We start from the raw sequence: 21,515 nt of genomic DNA on the forward strand, positions 1-21,515 counted from the left end.
GGTTCTGAGATGCCACATGTATGCAGTAATATTGAGCATATGTACAAGCAGTGGACCACATTTTAGCTAAACGCACAGCTAAGGTGGAAAAAAAACACGAGGAAATTGGCAGAGAATGAAAAGTGTATAACACCCTGATCTAAAAAAATGAATTAATCAAAACCCTGTCCCTTGATTATGGATTCATTTGAATGCTCTTCAAAGTCTGACCACTAGATGGCAGGCTGCGAACATCCTCGTTTCCTTAACCGCAATTGGTGAGTTATTTTCTTCTCTTTTATCGAATTCTTTTTTTAATCTCATTACTCTTTAAGTTTTAGGGTTTTTTTTGTCAATGTATATGTTCAAATTGAATCCTTATTTTTGTTTTTATGAATCCCTTTATTGATTATTAATTTATTAATAATATTCTTAGACTTATTTTATGTTTACTTCTTAGGTTTATTTTATGTTTACTTCTTAGGTTTATTTTATGTTTACTTCTTAGGTTTATTTTATGTTAACTTCTTAGGTTTATTTTATGTTTACTTCTTAGGTTTATTTTATGTTTACTTCTTAGGTTTATTTTATGTTCACTTCTTAGGTTTATTGTACATTACCCATTGTTTTTACTCTTCATTGCTTATCTTTAGGTTAAGTCTTCTGGTTTATTGTTAAATTCTGAGGATTATTGCACATGGCAGATGTTTCTAGTTAGTGTATAGGATTATGTACATCCCCACATTTTTCACATTTATTTTTCTACAAATAGGAGAAATAATTCAAGATTTGGGGATTTTTTTTTGGTTTATTCGTCATATACATATACTTACTTTCATACATATATGCAGTGAAATGCCTTTACAACGCACCCGGAGATTATGCACAATAGTTACTAAATAATTACTAGTTAATAGTTACAAATGGTGATATTTGAAATTATGACAATGTTAGATACGTTGTCGGAGAGATGCTCATTCATTTAACATTATTGAAAAAAAACAGATGTGGGTCCTGTAAAATGTATGCCCAAATAAAAATACCATTTCTAAAGATTGGAAAGAATTAGCAGTTTGTTTCAATGTAAAAAGTGTGTTGTGAAAGAAAGACGGTTTGGAAATATTGATACCTTATGGAGGCCTTGCCTCTGCTAATGTGCTCTGTGGTACATGAGATTGAACAGAAAAGAATGTTCCCCTGTCTTTGGGATGGATCACAGAAGGGGACGGTTTTTACTAAATTATATCTGGATTTGATGTGGACATCAGATCACTAGATGGGCCCCAGGCTGGTGCATTGGCCCCAATATGACAACCAGAAACAGGAATATATGCATGGTGCCCTGAGTGTTATCAGCCTCCCCTGCCTCCCCCCTCGACTCCATTGTCTGGCTCTGATAAAGCCAAAGTCATTATGATCATACATATTTAATTTCAAAAATGTTTGTTGTTGTGTCCTTTTCGACTTCTTTTTCTTTTTTAATAACCTCATAGTCACGGGATGGTGGTGACCTTGAGGGCGGAAAAATAAATCCAGAAGGTGTTGTTCCGTGTCAAGTGGAACCAGACTCATCAATGGGGTCCTTTGAGAGACAGAAAGAAACGGAGTTGAGAAAGAGATTTTTTTGCAGAGAGGAAGGGGAGCCAGTGAGTTAGGTTATGGCTGATGCACCATTTGCCTCATGCCGTGGATGTTATTGGGGATAACTTGTTAATGTGTATATATATATGCAAATGTATGTCAAAAGAAGAAGAAGATACACACACACACACACACATATATATATATGTGTGTGTGTGTGTGTGTGTGTGTGTGTGTGAGTGTGTGTGTTTGTGTGAATATCTGGGTATATATGTGTGTATATGTGTGTGTGTGTGTGTGTGTGTGTGTGTGTGTTTGTGTGAATATCTGGGTATGTGTGTGTGTGTGTGTGTGTGTGTGTGTGTGTGTGTGTGTGTGTGTGTGTGTGTGTGTGTGTGTGTGTGTGTGTGAATATCTGGGTATATATGTGTATATGTGTGTGTGTGTGTGTGTGTGTGTGTGTTTGTGAGTGTGTGTGTTTGTGTGAATATCTGGGTAAATATGTGTATATGTGTGTGTGTGTGTGTGTGTGTGTGTATGTGTATATATATATATACACATACACGTATACATGTATATATATATATATACACATATGTAATATATGATTAATTGTAGAATTTCTTGTCTGCTCAGTTCTCTTATACATTTTGATGTTAAGCATAATTTTCTTCTTGTTCCTGACCAGTTTATCTTCTATTTATATAGGGATGACAGCTTCATCTCTGCATGACTGACTCATTTTATTTATATATATATATATATATATATATATATATATATATATATATATATATGAAATATTACTGGTTGGTGATTATCAAAATAAATAGTGTGTCTTGAAACGTGTTCTCATCGTAAATAAGGCTGTCTTATTGGTGATTTGAAATAATAAACAAATAAATAAACGAACGAAAAAAGAACGCCTCGTTTGGCTGGCAGCCGGCCTCTCATTGGCAGACGCTCGGTGACGTCACCGGGTCCCCCCCTTAAGCGCGTCGGCGTCGCCCTGCGCATGCGCGTGCCTGCACGTCCCCAGAAAACGTCGAAAGCTACGGCGCGCACGCACGCACGCACGCGCACGCACAGGGTGAAGACCAACCCCCCCCTGCGCTGGCGCGCGGGACTCTCGTGTACGTATGCTCTTTTTTTTATTCTCCTTCTTATTAATATTTGCAACAACCACAAAAAATCTTTTATAAACACTGGCCTCGCTCTCCTTCACTTCTGGAACCTAAACACGCTTTTGTATAATGACATAATGAAAGATAACATCCGGATACATTCTCCGTTGTCGTCACGCTCCACGTTCGCACCAGCGGGGAGTCGTTTGGGCTCCAGTTGTTTCGTGTTCTTTGTTGTTTATCAACGTTTACCGGATTCGCGAATAACCAGATCAAATAAAAATCGACCGAAGTTGAAATGTTACGTATTCAGGTAAACGTCACGCCGCTTGCTCCGTTTGGTTGTCGAGTGTTTCCTGAAATCAGCTGTCAAGTGCAGCCCCGGTGTGATCCAAGCGTTTTGAGAGGATGTAACAATAAAAGAAAAAAAAATGTGTTTGAATGAAGTGTTGTATGTTCTTTTTTAGGGTTTTTATTTTTTCCATTACATTTTTCAATTTAGTAATCTATATTTTTTTTATTTTAGAGTCTGTCTCATACACACTGTAGAGTGTCTATGAGGTTTAATTCATATTGTTTCTAATTTAATTTATAAATAAAAACAACAGCAACGGCAATAATTGTCACAGCACAAATCACATATTTGGCATTATTATACATTCACCTATTCATAAGTTCACTAAACACCACTCACATTTTTAATAAGAACGCCTTTTAATCGTAATAGTGTACTTGTAATGTTGATAGCTCAGGCTTCCCAGTGTTCCCAGGAGTGACTGGACTTGGTGTTATCAGAGCTTGCACATGGAAGGGTGGAAGGGTACTTCACTTCCTCCTACTTCCACCATAATAACTCACGCCGTGGCTCCGGCTGTATTCTGGCCAACGTGATTTGTGGATGATGGATGGCAGGTGGATGTGGATGGAAGAATGAGTGGAATAGTTCGGTGAAGTCAACTCTGTGGATTTGGGCTTGCGGAGTGGAGTGGCCGCCCTCCATGATGACCTTTCAAAACCTTTCATATGTACAGTATGTCATCCGCTGGTTTGGTTTTTCTAATCTCATCTGCCTTTTTGAATAGTGGTAAATTCAATGGGCGATGGGGACGGTGGTTTTCACCACCTGAGAATATAAAGGCTGACGTTTTCTTCCTTCATCTGACCTTAAAGCCTTTTTCATGTTCCTGACATTTGCTGGGGGCAAGTTCGCCTTGGTGACAGATTTAGTACGTCTCTCTCTCACTCTCACTCTCACTGTCTCGGTCACAGGCGCTGGCCAAGCGTGACTAACTGAGATAGTGCACTTCACCATATCTGCTATTAGCCACTTCCGACCGTCAAATCGCTGCCGCGGCAGCTCGGCTGTTGTTCTTATTGGATCATCTGACCCATGAGTGCCCAATAGACTCAAAACAACAGCTTTAGGTTTCTGAATATTTTCCTGTAAAAATATCTCCCATTCGAAATGTGCTTTTTCCGAAGCACCGTGCCACGCAGACAAAAAATAAAATCAATGCTCGATAATACGCTCCGTAGGATCTGGCCTGATGGGGTGGAAGCTGATTTATGGTGCTGTGTTTGCCTGCATCGCATAGCTCATAGCCCAATGCGACAGAGATGGATTAACCGTATAAACTGTCCCCCCCCATCTGGCTCGGCCCACGGTAGTGTAGGGTTTGTGTCCTTATCCCGGGAATCGGAAGACGTGAAAAGGTATATAATCACTTGCTGGCTTTCATATATTAATGTCATGGAAGGTGAGAATTACTATTTTTTTTTGTGTGCCAAAGGTGCTAAACTGCGATTTTGTCTTTGGAATGCTTTTAAGGGCAAGCAATGTGAACAGCAAATCCACCACTAACAAAGCACAGCTTACACTCTGGGTAATATAAACGAAAATGTATTTACAGTCATGATAAACATGACCAGGTTAAGATGTTGTTGTTGTCTTGATGCAGGCTTCGAAATCCACCTGCAGTGTGCGATATGACAATGTCTTAACTTCGTCACGATACTAAAGGTGGGGTTTTTTTTAGTTTTTTTTTTCTTTTGCCATTAAGCTCCTGTCGTGCTATATGGGACCCTAATAGAAAAACAAAGGAGGTCACTCCCATGTTGCATTGTTGTTTTGCTCCACGGGTAGGGCATTAGCTGTGGTCACTGAACCCCTTCAAACATGCTGCACCGTCCTTGTCCTCTCTCTTCATCCGTCTCTCTCTCTGTCCGTGTTCTGTCATTGTCCTATCACTGTCTGTGGGAATCCTCCGGAACAAGCTTCACGTTGGAGCTTCCCTACATCCTGTTATTAGTGACAGAAGTTCCTCCCCTCTAGTGTGTGTGTGTGTGTGTGTGTGTGTGTGTGTGTGTGTGTGTGTGTGTGTGTGTGTGTGTGTGTGTGTGTGTGTGTGTGTGTGTGTGTGTGTGTGTGTGTGTGTGTGTGTGTGTGTGTGTGTGTGTGCCACATCACTCCAGACCGTGACAAACCTGCATCCCGTTGGTGACGGCCCACTCCTAATCTTCGTCAAACGTGAGGAAGAGCTTGTCTCTCTGCACAGCTCGGTTCGTGAGGAGAGAAATAAACCCCACCTCAGCTGTGAAGTTTTTACACTTTAAAGCAAAGCACACCATGTGGGGAACTTACTCTGTTTCTCATGTAGGTGCAGGTCATTTGCTGAGGTGTGCAGGCTCATGTTAGGTCACATCAAGTGTTTGTGTGTGAGACAGCTTATCTATTGTGTCTGAATATGTCTCCGGGTCTTTATCACTAAATACTGCATTATGTAATACCCCCCGCATTTTTTCCGAACTGCAGACCAAGAAGAGGCCTGAGGGGTCCTTGGTGTGTGTGTGTGTGTGTGTGTGTGTGTGTGTGTGTGTGTGTGTGTGTGTGTGTGTGTGTGTGTGTGTGTGTGTGTGTGTGTGTGTGTGTGTGTGTGTGTGTGTGTGTGTGTGTGCGCTCTTGTGCATGAGCACAAGCTAACAGTGCTGTTACAGACAACCAAACAGTGCCACTGATACGAGCGCTAAAGCAGATTAGCTCAAGGACGGACAGACGGATGGAGCACAGTATTAAAATGGTGAGCCGTCCTTCGACGATGCTGCTATGGGAATAGGCGGGCGGCGGGGCCTTGGAAAGTCTTCTCTCTTCAATTCAATTAATGGATAAAAAACACTGTTTATTATATCTTCTTGAATTTAGTTTAGCTAAGCCTTTAAATATTTCTAGGCAACAAATGATTCAATTTTAAATTCACTGTCAAATTTCTTGGAAATGCAAAGGGAACTTCCAGAAGTGATTAATGTTCACGTACCTACAAGATTGGAATATATCTGGTATTAATCTCAGTAATTAAAGGGATGTGATGAAATGATCGATGGACGTCATTGTCTCTACTTTGGCCATTGTTCCCAATTGTCATTGGGATTGGTACCTACTGTTGCTATAAGTTCTTAGATTTGATCAAAAGTGGGGTTAAAAATGTATTTTACTTTAGGATGCCCAGATGCCTGGGTATACTGGGAAAAGCCCTTTGGGTTTAGTTTTATTTTCTAGGCAGTGAAATATGACGATCACATGCAGGGCCTTAAATTGTCTATCTTATGCCTTTCATGCTGTTATTGGGAGGTAAAATAACTATTTTTTAAAGTTTTTCCTGACTTGTTTATTTAATATGCCTAGAGAGTACTTCACCATCACAAGATTATTGAACTTCCTGAGACTAAACTAGACAGATTTTTAAACAGGTTTTTGGCAGAATTCTTCTAGATTGGAACGCTGTCTGACACATGGCCGACACAGAGCTGTGGTAGCAGACATCCTCAGAAAAACCTTTTTGCCCAGCTGAAAGATTAGATGTGAAGTTTGTCTCTGGCCAAAGTGGGTTTCCTGTCTCATGGCTTTTAGTGAAACGATTCAAACATCCTGCCCTTCTCAGCAAATCTGCAATCCAATGCAACATTTTTGTCTCAGGTTCTTTGTTTTGGTCACGGGTTGATCTGAAAAAGGTTGATCTTTGTCTATTAACATGGACCCTGCGAAAACGGTGCATTTCAGCAATAGCGACGCCCAACACTTTTCCCACTGAAAACCCGATAACACCCGCTAACATCCAGCATTTGTCACCTGTTGGAAAGTAAAAACCCGGGTCTCAGTCCCGGGTCAAATGACCCGGCAATAGACACAGGTTTAAAATCGGCTCCACCTCCGATCCCTGGATCTACCCGCCAATTTTGCTCCGAGTCAGTCCAGCACCGCCCCAAGCCGAGTATCTGTGCGCAGGTGCTCCATGCTGCTTCTACTGTCACGTTGGGTCATTCATGAACGATCCAATTCTTGGATCAAAAAAAGGCTCAAATACTTTTTTCAAGTTTTAAAATTTTATGTCATTGTTTGTATAAGTTGCTGTTTCCTCTACTGATTTGTACCCAATCACACTGGAAGCATGAAATGTCCCTTTCCCGAAGTGTTCATGATGTCAAGCGTGACGCACCAGAAAAAAAACAGCATTTCTTCTGGTAATGGGGAAAGGTGTCAACCGCCTATTTTTATTAACCCGCTAATTTTGGTGTGACAACGGTATGAGACAACTTCCGAGATAAATCTGTGCCTTTCTCCCCTTCAGTTGCTTTGGATTTTTTTGGAGTCAACATCAGCAACCCTAGAAGGGCGGATGGTATGTTTACAAAGACTCGTGACCTTCATTGACCCACCCATCCCAATCCAAGATGTCCGCCTTCTCTGGCCATCTGGCCGTTCCAGTGCCTTCATGTCCCAAAGCAACTCACATTGAGTAATCCTTGAGATTCTAACGGGAAGGAACCTCCTTCCAAGACATGGAGGGTACCGTGGTGGACAACCTTATAGACTTTGACCTGCCCTCAGATGCCACGGCATCCTCCAGTGGCGGTAACGATGACGGAGTCCCAGCAGCTCTATCTCCCGAGTCGTTGTCGTCTTCCACGGGCGCCCCGTTGCCGGAGCCGATGGTTCCCACGAATCTTGGCGGCCAACAACACAACCACCATCTGCGCCATGGTGGCGGGGTAGACGAGGGCGGAGACGAAAACGACAGCGATGCCACAGAGTCGGCCGACAGCGAGAACGACATGGACCTACCCCCGTCCCACAGGTGGGAGCTCCGGCGCTCGTCCTCCTCTTCCACTCACAGCGGCGACAGCGTGAGCCCCGAAGCAGCAGAGAGGCGGGGGTTCATGAAGGCCTACGTGGAGAAAGTCTTTCACGGAAAGTAAGGAGTTTGCTCATTTACTTATTTATTTGTTTTAATTTACGCGGGATTGTGTCTGACGGTGACTTAACAATACAGTTAAAACAAAAATCTAGTTTCTGTCACTAAAAGCTTACAGAAAAAAACATTTCAAAGGGCTTTTAACTTTCAAAGGTGTGTGTGTGTGTGTGTGTGTGTGTGTGTGTGTGTGTGTGTGTGTGTGTGTGTGTGTGTGTGTGTGTGTGTGTGTGTGTGTGTGTGTGTGTGTGTGTGTGTGTGTGTGTGTGTGTGTGTGTGTGTGTGCGCGCGCGCTCAACTGCATTGCTTAAGGGCACAATGGCTATTATCGGATGAAAGAGATTTTTCCACTCCAGGTGTTGAGATATTTCCTGTTGCTGTGTTTGCTTCCCTGTCATCTACACTATCTCTGAAAGAGTATGGGAAATTATGTGAGGGAGGGTGTATATGGAAAAATAAATAAAATATTTTTGTTTGTTATATTTCTTCCAAAAAAAATAAAAACTCCATACTGTACCTACATCAGTGCATTATATAAGTCAATGCTTCACCATCAGACACTGATACACTAACACTCTTTTGAATGACAGTTTAATGACATACACAAACCATTTGTGAATACGGATAAATATTATTGTAGGTTAACAAAACCAATGCAGAGGTTCCTCTAAAGAGGGTGACTTTTTTTTTTACACCCCCCTATCTCATATTTACCCAGGGAGGACTTTGACCAAGAGGAGAAGGCTCGTTTTGGAGAGCTGTGCTGTGGTGAGAATGGCAAGGGAAGGGAGTGGTTTGCCAAATACGTCAGCGCACAGGTGAATAATTTGCTTTGCCCTGCAAGCAAATTTTAAGCTAACTAAGAGTCCAAACGCCAATGCATGTGCTGTGCACCTCGTGTGTTTCAGCGCTGCAACTCCAAGTGCGTGAGCGAAGTGACCTTCTACCGACTGGTCCAGTCCTTCGCCGTGGTGCTTTTCGAGTGAGTGCAGGCCCTTGGTGCTTTCTTGTTCTATTTTTTTGTATATATATATGACTTTTGTGAAGTTTCACAAGCATGCTGAAAAGCCCCGCAAAGCTAGTTTTTCTGGAACTTTACTTTCAGATTGAACGCATTTGAATAGTATACTTGAAGCAAGAATTTCTAAAGCCCCTTTCCCACATGGAATCTGTAACATTGCTGCATAAAAAATATCCGGCAACAGCAGTAGGTAGTAATTCCCACATAGGCCTCCTTGACGGAAAAGTTTGGTAAGGAGTCTGTTCCCACATAGACGACTGTACGGATGCAGTACAGAATGCTCGTGCAAGAGGTGTCTAATATCACGCGAGACTAGACTACATGATCTGTTTTTAGACAAACGCTTCGCTCCCCGTCTCCCCACCCGCAGACTCTTTCCTCCGCTGACTGAAAAGCGACAGAGCCCTCGTCCCCGGGCACAATAACCCCAAACCCAAAGTTATTAAATCAGTGTGATCATTTTCAACCTCTCTGCCTTCGGAGAATGAACGTTCTCCACCCGTTCTCCCTCTCACTGTTCGCTCCTCCCAGCTCCCCTCCACCCTGCAGGGCAGCCGGCGGGCAAGCAAAGCGCTTGTGCCCAATGCCACCACACAGTAGTAGCGTACCCTTAACTGTAAAAGACACTCTGAGTGCCATTTTTAAGAAGAAAAGGAATAAAAGTTAAGAATATAAAGACCTGTCTCCGTAAAGACGGGAAGTGTTTCAGTTTCTCGTCCTTTCAGCTGAGCGCCATTTTTTTTTAATTATTATTTATTTGGATTTGGCTCCACCCCTACTTTACAGCAATGTTACTGCTTCCATTCCCACACACTTCCATTCACAGCTGTACCGGCAATTTTGAGTGGGGGAATTTACATAACTGCTTTTTACGGAACATCGAGACCGGCTCCCTTTCCCATGTGACCCGAATACGGAACATTGCCAGTAGATTTACGGTTTACAGTGCAAGTGGGAAAGGGCCTTAAGTGTTCTTAAGTCTCGCTCGGTAGAACAGGCGGTCCAGATTTTTATAAATTTTTTGCTATGCTTTCCTGTACTTAAGAAAACGAATATTGTTTTGTGTGCAGGTGTTACCAGATGGATGACTACAGCCCAGCTAAAAATCTCATGACCATGTGCTTCACATACTACCACATCGGTAAGGCACACACACTGGTGTCATGGTTTCTAAGCATCCCCACAATTAATAACATTATTCTAGAATCATTTGTCTTCCACAGCTCACTGTTTATAATAAAATAATTCCACGGTGATACCACTATCCTGTTAGCCATGTCAGAGAGTTTTGTCGGGCATCTTTCCAACTTGCAACGTTTGATTTATGTCAAATAAAATGAAATAGCCTTTTTTAACATTCTCAAATATTAAATGTCAAACAGTATAACATTTAAGTATGGTTGTGTTCAATTTCTAAAACAAATTCAAATAGATCAGCATTGCCTGAAGGCATTAGGGCAAAATGCGCTTTTCTGGGACAGTTACCATTCATTCTGCTTGTCCCTGTTAAATAAACAAACAAGCAGACAAACAAACGATACAAGAAAGTGTCTGGCCTGTTTTATTTTAACTTGACTTTGTCGAGGTGCCGTGCTAAGAAGACGAGCAAATTCACCTTCTTTGGTTTGAGGCATGAGCGAGGGGGGGGGGCATGACTAAGTTTCCAGCGGTGCTAAGAATCCCGTTCGGATGCGTTATTATATACGTAGTAGTAGCAGTAGTAGTAGCCTAGTTGTTGTAATTATTAGGCTATTATTATTATTATTATTAGAAGTAGTAGTAGTAGTAGTATTTATTAGTATTATTATTGTTGTTATTGTTGTTATTATTGTTATTGGGTTATTATTATTATTATTATTATTATTATTATTATTATTACTACATAAGCCACTTTTACACAACCTGTTCAAGGCAGAAATGTTGCAGCTTTATTTCGCCTCGTCTTTCTGTGTAAAAGGTACGAACATGGAATGGGGGGCATTGTTGATCCGCCTCTGAGCCGGCAGCAGAGGTCAGAGGTGTGTAAAAAGCACTGCTGGCATGCCGGGACAGCTGTGTGACGTTTTGATGACCAAGTTTTTCGTTGGTCGCAGGAAAAAAAAACAGATATGCAGATATTCCTCCATAATCCCATTAAAATTTGTATGCTTTATTATTTTTAATTTTCAAATATGTTCAAATTTTTAACGCTCAACATCCGAACTGGGGGGGAAAGCGTTACGCACATGGTTCAGCTGCGGCTCCACAGCAGCTTCACACATTTGCCTCCTTTACGGGGAGGTTCCCACATGGAGAAACAATCCAAAAAATGTATAAATTCCCATCAGAGCCTGTAGCATGGAGATGGAATGGGAAATGGGTGGAACGGCCATTAGATGGCTGTTACCGATATGGTACTGTGTGCTCCAGTGCTGGTGCAGCCTGTGGCGGTGCACCACCGGCCGCTCACAGCTCCGCTGTCAGCAAGTCAGCACCGTCCTATCTCAAGGCTACACCGTTTATTGAATTAAATAATTTAAAATCATTGTATCATTTTGTACAATAAGTTTATTAAATTAGTGTGATTGTCACACTAGAGGCTGATGCTGTTGTGTTGTCAAAGACAGCACACTTCAGAAACGGCACCATTGTTGCAGGGAGAATTGTCAGCTTAGTTTTAGAGGGATCATGTGGTGTTTAAGCATACATGAAATCGTACATTTATATTTATAGGAAAGGGAGATCATTTTATACATTTTAGAAAAACATTAAGAAATGGCGATTATGATATTTTTTTGTGTGTGTCGGTAACCGTCAATTTATGAAATATTATGACATAACCGGCCCACCCCTAATTATTACACCACTGCAATTTTTTTTATCTTGCAACACAAGAGTGCAATTCCATTTTTTTATTTTTTTGATGGATTAGGCTAGTTTTAGTTGATTAATGTGCATTATTATTGTACCACCAGCTTTCAAACAACCTGGATAAGAATATCTTCAAGGATAAATTCCTGTTAAATCCACCTCACTCCCATCTAGGAAAAACTGTTTAAATACTTTAAAACAGTCAAAGATTCCGAAAAGTCTATGTCGTGTCCCGGAGACAACCTTTAGTGATGACTCACAGGGAGTTGCAGTTTGTGTGGTGGTTCTCGCTTGCAACACACTTAATTCATATGCAACATTGCTTGCCAGCAGATTTAAGCATCCAAATGATGTAATGCCGGCCTTGTGTTTCAATCTATGCACAAGACATGTAGAAGAAGAAGAAAGAAAGAAACAGTCTTTATTCGTCACGCAACACACCACACTACAACACATGCTTGCACACACACACATGCACATGCTTTTTGATGGTGGCCGGTGAAATGGTTCCTCTGCTTTTGACCCATCCTGGCTTGTCCTTCCTCCGGGGGCACAGCCAGGAGCAGTGGGCAGCATACGTGGACGCGCCCGGGGACCAGGTGATAAATGTCCATCGCTGGTCAGAAGATGATGGGTGCATGTTTTTGGTGGTGGGTCCTTACTGACGTGAGGTGGAGGAAACCCCATGTATGCAGCACACATGCTGTTTCTTCCTTTATCCCGTTTTGCTCTACGCTTGTCTTTCAACACTTGTTTCCCAATATCAAACCGTTATACCTCATACTATGGTCCATCCAGGCAAAACCCTGCTGTCCCCTGTAGAGCTGCTGGAGCGTGGTGTCCCGCCCGCCTCCTATCTGAACAAGGCCAACTCCTGGCTGAGCGGCAAGCGGGACGCTGCCGAGCGCATGCTCAAGAACACCTCCAAGAGCGACGTGCGGGGCTTCTTTGGGAGCCTGGAGAGCAAGCTAAAGGGGCCCACGGCTCGTCGGACTGAGTGAGCGTTCCCCAAGTTTGCGCAATTCTCAATTGTCTCAATTGTCTTCCGCTTCGTTTTCATAAGCAGAAATATCCTTCAAGGCCGCTTTTGAGTATTAAAATCCCTCTTATTATCCAGGGAGGGTGAGTTCCCAGTGGAGGCAATGCCCAAATCACCAGGTACAGACCGATGACGAGCTGCTTGACCTTAAAACAGATTGGGACGGTTTCGCGGACACAGATTAGGCTTAATCTTAATCTGGAGTAACTGCAACGGCCTTCTTCAGTCGTGGTTTAAAATTGTTTCATGCTCACCCTAGTCTAAAATCTGATTTCCAGAAGGAAGGTTAAACCTGGCAGGTTTATTTTTGGATTAATGGATGTGAGTCTCCAGGTTGACTTTAACAATAGAGTAAATTGATTATCTGGACCAGCACCTAAACCAGACAGAAGGACTGACTAGTCCTTCATCCCCTTAATCTAGGACTTGTAACTAATTAATCTCAAATTAAGCAGTGTCTCAGAAATTATAAATTATAATAAATTCTGGATTCATTTAAGTATGATTATGTAAGTCCTGATTTAGATCAAAACCTGTTGGCAAAACCGTCCCATTATATAATATTATAATACATTTTATTTAATTGTATTAAAATTATTCATATATTTTATATTATTATTATTATTATTATTATTATTATTATTATATTGTGTGTGTCCCTCCATCACGCACACTAGTATCTGGGGCTCCAGAGGAGAAAAGGGGGGAGAAGATGTACCTGTACACCCACCTGAAGCAGCAGCCCATCTGGTAGGTAGAGGGGAGGGGTCGTACTGGATATATAGGATATATAACTTCTACTCATTTACCTGTTAACTAAAAATCAAGAACGTGTGGTCATCATCACATTTTGCTAGGCAGGGAGATCACAACAGTTCTTTTGTTATTACATTCAGGACGCCATTTGTTCTCGCTCTCTCTCTCTCTCTCTCTCTCTCTCTCTCTCTCTGTCTCAAGCATGAACGTGAACCGAAAATTAGATGTTCTAAAATCAGCAAAATAATCATAAAATGTTTAATGTATGATGTTTTATTGAATGAGATTGATAGTTACTTACAACATGAAGGTAAATAAGTCAAATACATATTTACATATTTGTTCATTTTTCATTTTCTATACTTTATACTCTGCTACACGTTCTGCTGTTTCAGGGTTTTGTGTGTGTGTGTGTGTGTGTGTGTGTGTGTGTGTGTGTGTGTGTGTGTGTGTGTGTGTGTGCGTGTGCGTGCGTGCGTGGGTGCGTGTCCAACGAGCGTCGCATGGCTATGCCGGCCGTACAACCACGGCAATCCAGGTTATTCTCATTTGTTCCACGTTGGTGGAACGAGCTGCCAAAAATGACCAGAGCAAGGACCTCCCTCTCTGTCTTTAAGAAGCACTTGAAGACCCAGCTCTAGCACTACCTAGCAGTATTTATTGTTACACTAATGTCTCTGTCGCAATGTAGCTTGAATGTTATTCTCCCTTGTAAGTCGCTTTGGATAAAAGCGTCTGCTAAATGACTAAATGTAAATGTGTGCAGGCACACGCTGAGATTCTGGAACGCCGCGTTCTTCGACGCCGTCCACTGCGAGCGGAAGAAGAGGTCGCCCCCCACCAGGTGGGACGAGATGGAGGGGTAGATAGACTGACTATCGGGTCACACGTGAATGTATGCTCCTCTTGGGTTCTGAAATTAAATCAATCAGGCTGCGTTTACCCGATGTCAACATTTAAGTAGTGACTGGTTTGTGTATACCTTTATTTTTCTTCTATGATAGTGAGGCTACAAGCTATCCCAACTGAGGTTTCATCATGTTATATAATTCAAATATAACCTTCAGACCAGGTTGTAATGTTCATTACACCACTATCCTTTTAATCACTAAAAACAACACATGGAACTGTGCTTGTTTCTATGGCCTATTAATAATGATGCGTGACTCGTGAATGATTTGTTCATGGCGAACAAATGTTTTAAATGACTCTGGAGTCACTCTGGCAAAAGAGTGAATCTTTGACACCACAAACTGAAAATAATTACTCGGGATTCAATTTAAGTAAAAATTAAAGTGTAAAAAAAAAAAAGAGCAAGACACTTGGTATCATTCACATTGGACTGATTTACACATTGTGTTATAATGTGTATTATGGTATGTGACTCGTCAAGAACCGAATCTCTATAAAAGAGTTGAATCTCTCATCACTACGTATAGCCCTCACTTTCAGAGTGAAGCTTGTTCTGCCGGTGCTGCTATTCTGGCTGGAACTGATTAATTAGATAGATAAGTACATCTTTGCAATTTTGATACAGTACATCTCTTGCAACACAAAAGCTAATTTCCACAAAAGAAAATCCTGTGGAATTTGAATACCACAATAAAACAGTGTGTGTGTGTGTGTGTGTGTGTGTGTGTGTGTGTGTGTGTGTGTGTGTGTGTGTGTGTGTGTGTGTGTGTGTGTGTGTGTGTGTGTGTGTGTGTGTGTGTGTGTGTGTGTGTGTGTGTGTTGAGGAGTAGACGACGGCAGAATGCCTCGTTTTAATACGTCTTTAAATATAATTCTCACACTTCATGCGTGTGTCAAATGCTCTAACCCAAGACTTGAGATCTTTTATTCTCTTTCTCTTCTGCTCTTCCTCCTCTCTCCGAGTTTCCATTCGCTCGCTCGTGTGACTTTAACCCTTTGTCTCCCTCCTTTTGTGTCTTGCTTACCGGGGCAGGGGAGCGCAGGTGGAGGAGAAAGACGAGAGGTCTGTTCTTCCATCTATCCGTCCACTGCCCTTAAACATTGTTTATTTTTGTTGTTGTTTTTTTGGAGTGATAAATCAGCATAGAGGACATTGAAAGAGAGCAGTGAGGGACAGATCGGGGAGAGGAGGAGTGGAAGGATGGAGAGCGTGGAACTAATGGGTGCTCAGATTTGCATGCGCAGGGTCAGCGGGAGCCCAATGTCGTGGGTAACACCCGTGGGGTCCTCATTTGCAGTTTGTCAGGCATGCTCCAGTGAACAAGGTGTTTTTATTTTATTTTTTCTCCTTGGGGAGATGCGCCTAAAGGCTTCAGTTCTCACAGCAGCCAGTCGGAGTTGAGGTCAGGGAGCTCGGGTCTCTAGATTACGGTCAGAATAAGCTTCGTCATGGTAATAGACTCGCAGCCGCTGACGTAGGTTTCAAGGTGCTTTAGTTAAAATGGCAATAATAAAAAATAAACCAATAATGGTTACATCCTGTATTTGCTACTTTTTTAGCTGGCGCTTTTTAAGAAGCAGCCATTCAATGTATTTGCATTGCGGATGTGCTCCTATATATGTTGTATCCATCGTTGGCCGTGCCGTCCGTCACGCACGACAGTGAAAGGCAGCCGTGGTGAATTAGAATAAGAGCGGTGTAGCTCAGTGTGGTCGATATAGTTGACCAAGGCGATTGTAAACCAGGATGATGTAGTATAATCCACCCAACACAGAGATAATGATGTGGATTACCACTTTAATATATAATTACCTCTTGTTGTGTGTTAGGACAACATGTGATTAGGCACGTTCAGTCCATTGATCTGTTCCTACTGGAATCCCTCCGTTTGCATGCGATGTTCATTTATGCATGTTCAACTCTTCCAACCCTGCCCCCACCCTCTGTTTGTACCCTCTGTAAGGTAATGCCGATTCATTTCCTGGGTTCCAGAATGTTCCACATATAGTCCTCCCCAAATTGAATAGCATGGCTCTATTATTAACAGCCTTTTACACGACACCTTATTCCTTATACACCTCATTATACACCTTATTCACAAAGTGCGATTGATTTGGACCAGTTAAGCGATCACAAAACTTTTTTCTTTTTTGCAATAGCTGCAAAACCAAAAATGTAATGTCATTAAACCACTTGTCAATTCCACACGACGTTGGTTTCATCAAACATTTAATTTGGTTTTAATAATGGTTAAAATAAGAGTTGATTCGAAAAAGGAATGGTGTAAATATTTCCAAAGCTTTGCAACAACGATAGGAAAATGGACCCCGCTTCTAACAACCAAAGCAGTACAGATTTCTTTCTTTTATTTTTTATTTTTGTTATTATTCCTGCATTGAAATATTCAGAATCTCCCTTTAGATGATAGCATTGTTGACACCTTTTGGTCAGAAAATCGGGGTTGAAAGAGTTTATATCTATAGACTAACGGAGTAACCAGTCACAACACTGTGGAATGACATCCATTTATAAGTGTTAACTCTTATAAGTTATGAATTATTTGATGATAATGGCTCTTTTTATTAACATTATTTTAAATATTTCTGGCATCATCATTGTCAATAATGATACTGGTTTCAGAGTTTGCATGTTATCAAAATTGAGTTAATACATTTAATAAAATGACAGAAAATTACTCATTATATTGTGAAAAATAACTGCATATATAAGCATTTTTTAACTAAAATGAATAAATAAAATAAATAAAAATATTTTGAAATCACAATCTTGCTGTGGAGCTCCTGCAGTTCCGTCAAAGACCACTAGGGGAGCGCAAACCCAGTTTGGTTGAGGTGTTATGAACAGACGTTAGTTTTCAATGTTACCTTGACAGAAATTGACTCTGCATTCACTGCCATTTGCCCAAATGCTTGTTTTCTTATTTGTTCTTTTTTTTTTTACATTTTTGTGTTTCTATTGGCCATTTTTATGGCATAATTTTGCAGCCTCACAAAGCCTTCATCAAATAAGCTGAAGTCATTCGCTTCCTCTGTTTGTTAGTAATGACAAGTTGAGTGTGACGTTGTCTTGTATTGTAATTTTAATTTTCAAAATATTAAGAATGTGTCTGGTTGCTGCACACACTTCGTGGCATTTTTAATGGTGTTTGTTCTTGTATAACCGGAATATATATATATATTTTTCTGTATAAAGTGTGTGTGTGTGTGTGTGTGTGTGTGTGTGTGTGTGTGTGTGTGTGTGTGTGTGTGTGTGTGTGTGTGTGTGTGTGTGTGTGTGTGTGTGTGTGTGTGTGTGTGTGTGTGTGTGTGTGTGTGTGTCCAAAAACCACATCAAGCCCTATTTATTCCCTGAAAGGCTTTCTGAAAATGCTAATTCAGTGTGGCTTTGAACCACAGATATGCCTCTAAATGTTGAGACTTCATTGAGTGTGACATTTTGAAGTGCCGGTTTTGGATACCCCGTCTTCTGAATCCCTTCCTCATGTGTGCTCTCTCTCCCCTCTCTCTCTCTCTCTCAGGGAGAAGTGGAGTCACATGACCCAGGAAGAGAGGGACGACAGCTCCAAAATGGATGAGAACATCGCCTTCGGCCAGCTTGGGTGAGTGAGCGGGCGCGTTGTGCACTGATTGAATAAATGACAGAAGTGGTGCTTGGAGACCGGAGCCTCTTCTTTCACGGCGGTATCCACAGTTTGACAAGGAGGACTTAACACCCCTTTCACTGCTAGGATGCAGGGTGCTTCCACAACGCACCGCCTCTTTTGATAAAAGGAAGGACTGAAAAATCAATGCAAACAATATATCATGTAACTTAGCTTTGGCGTTGCAAGATCAAATTGACAAGGTTGCACCAATCCACCTTATCGTCAGTTCCAGCCAGAACACCAACCTTGTTCATCAGAACAGGTTTCACGGTGAAGGTGAGCACTGTTTGTAGTGACGAAAGGTTCAGCACTTTTGGAGATTCGGTTCTTGACGAGTCATTTGTTGTTGTTTTTTTTGACTCTTCGTTGATTTGAATGACTCTGCGTAGCACACGGTGAGCGAGAGAGGACTTCTGGTGAATGATAAACCAGAGTCAATAGAGTCGGTTCGGCTCTGAGTTGTGAATGGAATTCTCACAGGAATCATTTAATTCCATCGAAACAATTTATTTTGGTGGAATGCAAAGAGTAAATCAGTGTGAATTTTTCCAAATGCCTTCGTCCTTTTTATACCTTTGACCTTCGTTTAGTCCCCGGTAATTATTTTCACTTTGAGTCAGAGCTTCATTCTTGAGTGACACCTGACTCAGGAGTCATTAACGTTCAGTTCTATCTGTGTTTCTCACATTCTCTGTGGTTAACAGGGTTGTGCTGTGCAATAGGATTGTTTCATAAAAATAAAAAAAAGAGTGACAAAATTGTGTTTGTTGGATATAAATAAGAAACTGGGAGACTGTGGTGGAATCACAACTCTGCCATCATTTGTCCACAGATGAGCTCTTTTGTAACTGTTTACTACTATTATTGTTGTTGTTGTTGTTGTTTTTGTTGCTGCGTCACACCTTGGTTTGCTTTGCTCATTCCCAGGACGTTCACTCATAACATGTTGGCATTCGGTCTCAGCAAGAAACTCTGCAATGACTTCCTGAAGAAGCAGGCGGTCATCGGGAACCTGAACGAAGGTAACGCCCTCACTCACAATGCTGCCTTTCAGTGCTCGGGGGTTTATGTTGAAGCTTGTCATGAAAATTACATGGAAGTGGATATTTACGTGTTTTGTTTTTTTCTTCTCCTCCTCCTCACTTTTACAGAGCAGTACAAGTTGCTGAGTGACCACATTGAGACAATGGCGGCTGAATGAACACCCGGAGGGAGGGGTCAGAAAGCATTTCAAGTGGCCACAAACTGACAAACAGGCGCGCACGCACACACACACACACACACACACACATACATACATACATACATACATACATACATACATACATACATACATACATACATACATACAACCACAGAGTGTTGTAATATGGCTCCTTGTTTAGCCTTGCAGTGCTCCCATTTTACCTAGATTAGCAATAATACAAACCTAAATATCACAATTTTCTGCACTTCAGATAACATTTCCTACATGTCTTTTTTTTTTTTGTTGTTGTTGTTTTTTTTAATGCATTCACTCATTATCTCCCCCCTTCTGGCACACGGAAACTCTGCGGTTTGGGTGACGGTTTTATGGTTTTATACCATTACTCCATAGACGCAGTCGACTTTCACATCCGTCCACAACCCCATTATGGTGCATCCTTAATAAGGATGCATCCCTGTTTTTTGTGCGCGTGTTCAAGCCGGTATTTGAAACCCACTGGAACATCAGTCCCTCTCCCTCTAACGTGCCTTTATGTGACCCCCTCCCCCACCCCCAGCCTGTGTCTCACCATCCACCCTCAAGTTGACTGAATAACAAGAACAAATCCTGCACGCGTCACGTCCAGTTACTGTTACCGTGTTTTTTTTGTTTCGTTGTTTTTTGAAGCAGTTGTTGTCTTGTTTTATAGTGCAGTACTCTATCCTACCAAGGTGGGGCAGCAGTGTGTCTCCAAATCCTCTCCATGCATGGAACACCTTCAGGACTTGTCCTTTACGACAGGCTTTAGTGAAAGTCCAAAGCTGTGTTTTTGAAAGTGTTTCAATGAAAACATTTAGTTGTTCTTTTAAACTTTTTTTTTTTTTTTTATTTCATTTTTTTATAGTTTGTTTAAGTTGTCGGACTTAACACTGTAAATATTGTAAATCTTCCCCGGCTAAAGGAAGCGATGCCATTTACCCACTGGCTGTGATGCCATTTAGCCACAGCTGGATGTGGTCGATAAAACACCGTGATGGAGTCACACGGTAATCTGCCCGACGAAAAACCTAAATCATTCTATAGAAACTCGGCCGTCCGTCTGCACGCACGTCAAGGTTGTCTGTGTGTTTTGTTTCTCTGCTGTCTCCGTGTCTCTCCTTCATTGAAAGTGTAAACAAAGTGTCTCCGTTGTCAAATAAAAACCCTAGGATCCCCTTGTTGGGGGGGGGGGGGGGGCTGCTGTACAAGTAGCTCCCTTCACAGTTTGTTTGTATTACCGATGCGACCTTTGACCCTAACCATGTTGCATGTCAACTTCTATGCCTTGTCTACAAAAAGTGAATAAAAATGAATCCCTATCCATCCAGACCAGTCCATGTAATAGGATTTTCCACACTCTCCTGATAACCTCTGCAATTGACACTGCCTTTGGCCGTGGAATGTTTTCCGTCTCCCGTGTTGTTAATGCATGGCTTGGTATGTTTGACATTTTTGGGGGGTTTCAAGTACTTATGGCTTGTGGCTCCAGGTAGGAACATCCATCAAACGGCTTTCTCTTGAAATATCAGCTGTTCTCGCAGATTTGTGTCCTCATTATTTCTCTGTACGATTTCCTCATCTGCATATGTGAATCGATGTTAATGTTTTTTCGCTGAAGCTGTAATAAATTATTTTTATTTTCCTCTTTTGATGTGAGACCCCACCCCCCCCCCCCCCGCCCAAATGTTTTAACTGGGCCCGCGTTTTTTCTCCATATACACATTCTACGAGGCCAAGCAGGGGATGTATATGTCTGAGTCCGTACGAGCCGGGTGTTGATTAGGGACCTCAGGTCGTAGCACAATGTGCCGGAGTGTTCCAGTGTTCGCAACCCCGCCCCCCTCCCCGGGCCAGAGCTGCAAACAGTCTGCCGACTTCAAGCCCACACATAAATAAACAGCGGCCCCATGCAAGCCGCAACCTGATTGGACGCCGCGTAACGAGCTGCGAAAGCCCCAGTCAAGAGTGTCACAACGCAAATGTAATTAATGCCAGACTGGCCTGGTGGGAGTGGGGGGAGTGGTGGGAGGGCGACCTTACACAAAAACACTACTTAATTTCTTAATTTCGCCTTTAGTCGGAATCTGGGCCTCTGACCACCAGCCGCGTGATCCTAAATC

The 21,515-nt window shown here is 42.0% G+C and overlaps 1 protein-coding gene across 3 annotated transcripts; it reads left to right on the plus strand.

Moving 5' to 3' along the window:
* Positions 1 to 2,654: 2,654 nt before the first annotated feature.
* Positions 2,655 to 21,037, plus strand: kiaa0513 (KIAA0513). Of its 3 annotated transcripts, none has more exons than XM_080001950.1 (12): positions 2,655 to 2,693; positions 7,307 to 7,930; positions 8,646 to 8,745; positions 8,836 to 8,909; positions 10,019 to 10,089; positions 12,597 to 12,795; positions 12,916 to 12,956; positions 13,515 to 13,587; positions 14,360 to 14,437; positions 18,045 to 18,125; positions 19,098 to 19,192; positions 19,322 to 21,037. In XM_080001950.1, exons 2-12 carry the CDS (start codon positions 7,518 to 7,520, stop codon positions 19,369 to 19,371), a joined length of 1,275 nt encoding a protein of 424 aa, XP_079858076.1. In that variant the 5' UTR covers positions 2,655 to 2,693; positions 7,307 to 7,517; the 3' UTR covers positions 19,372 to 21,037. The 3 variants fall into 3 exon arrangements, with proteins under 3 accessions (XP_079858076.1, XP_079858077.1, XP_079858078.1); XM_080001951.1 differs by having other exon boundaries at positions 12,621 to 12,795; XM_080001952.1 differs by lacking the exon at positions 14,360 to 14,437.
* Positions 21,038 to 21,515: the final 478 nt, after the last annotated feature.

The sequence above is a fragment of the Zeus faber genome, assembly GCF_960531495.2.
Source record: "Zeus faber genome assembly, chromosome: 6".
Taxonomy (NCBI): domain Eukaryota; kingdom Metazoa; phylum Chordata; class Actinopteri; order Zeiformes; family Zeidae; genus Zeus; species Zeus faber.

Bases quoted from the DNA above. Each gene is read 5' to 3' on its own strand.
- kiaa0513 (XM_080001950.1), top strand. From the start codon at position 7,518: ATGGAGGGTACCGTGGTGGACAACCTTATAGACTTTGACCTGCCCTCA. The intron at 13,588-14,359 runs GTAGGTAGAGGG...AAATGTGTGCAG, and splicing joins CTGAAGCAGCAGCCCATCTG to GCACACGCTGAGATTCTGGA. The intron at 14,438-18,044 runs GTGGGACGAGAT...TCTCTCTCTCAG, and splicing joins AAGAGGTCGCCCCCCACCAG to GGAGAAGTGGAGTCACATGA.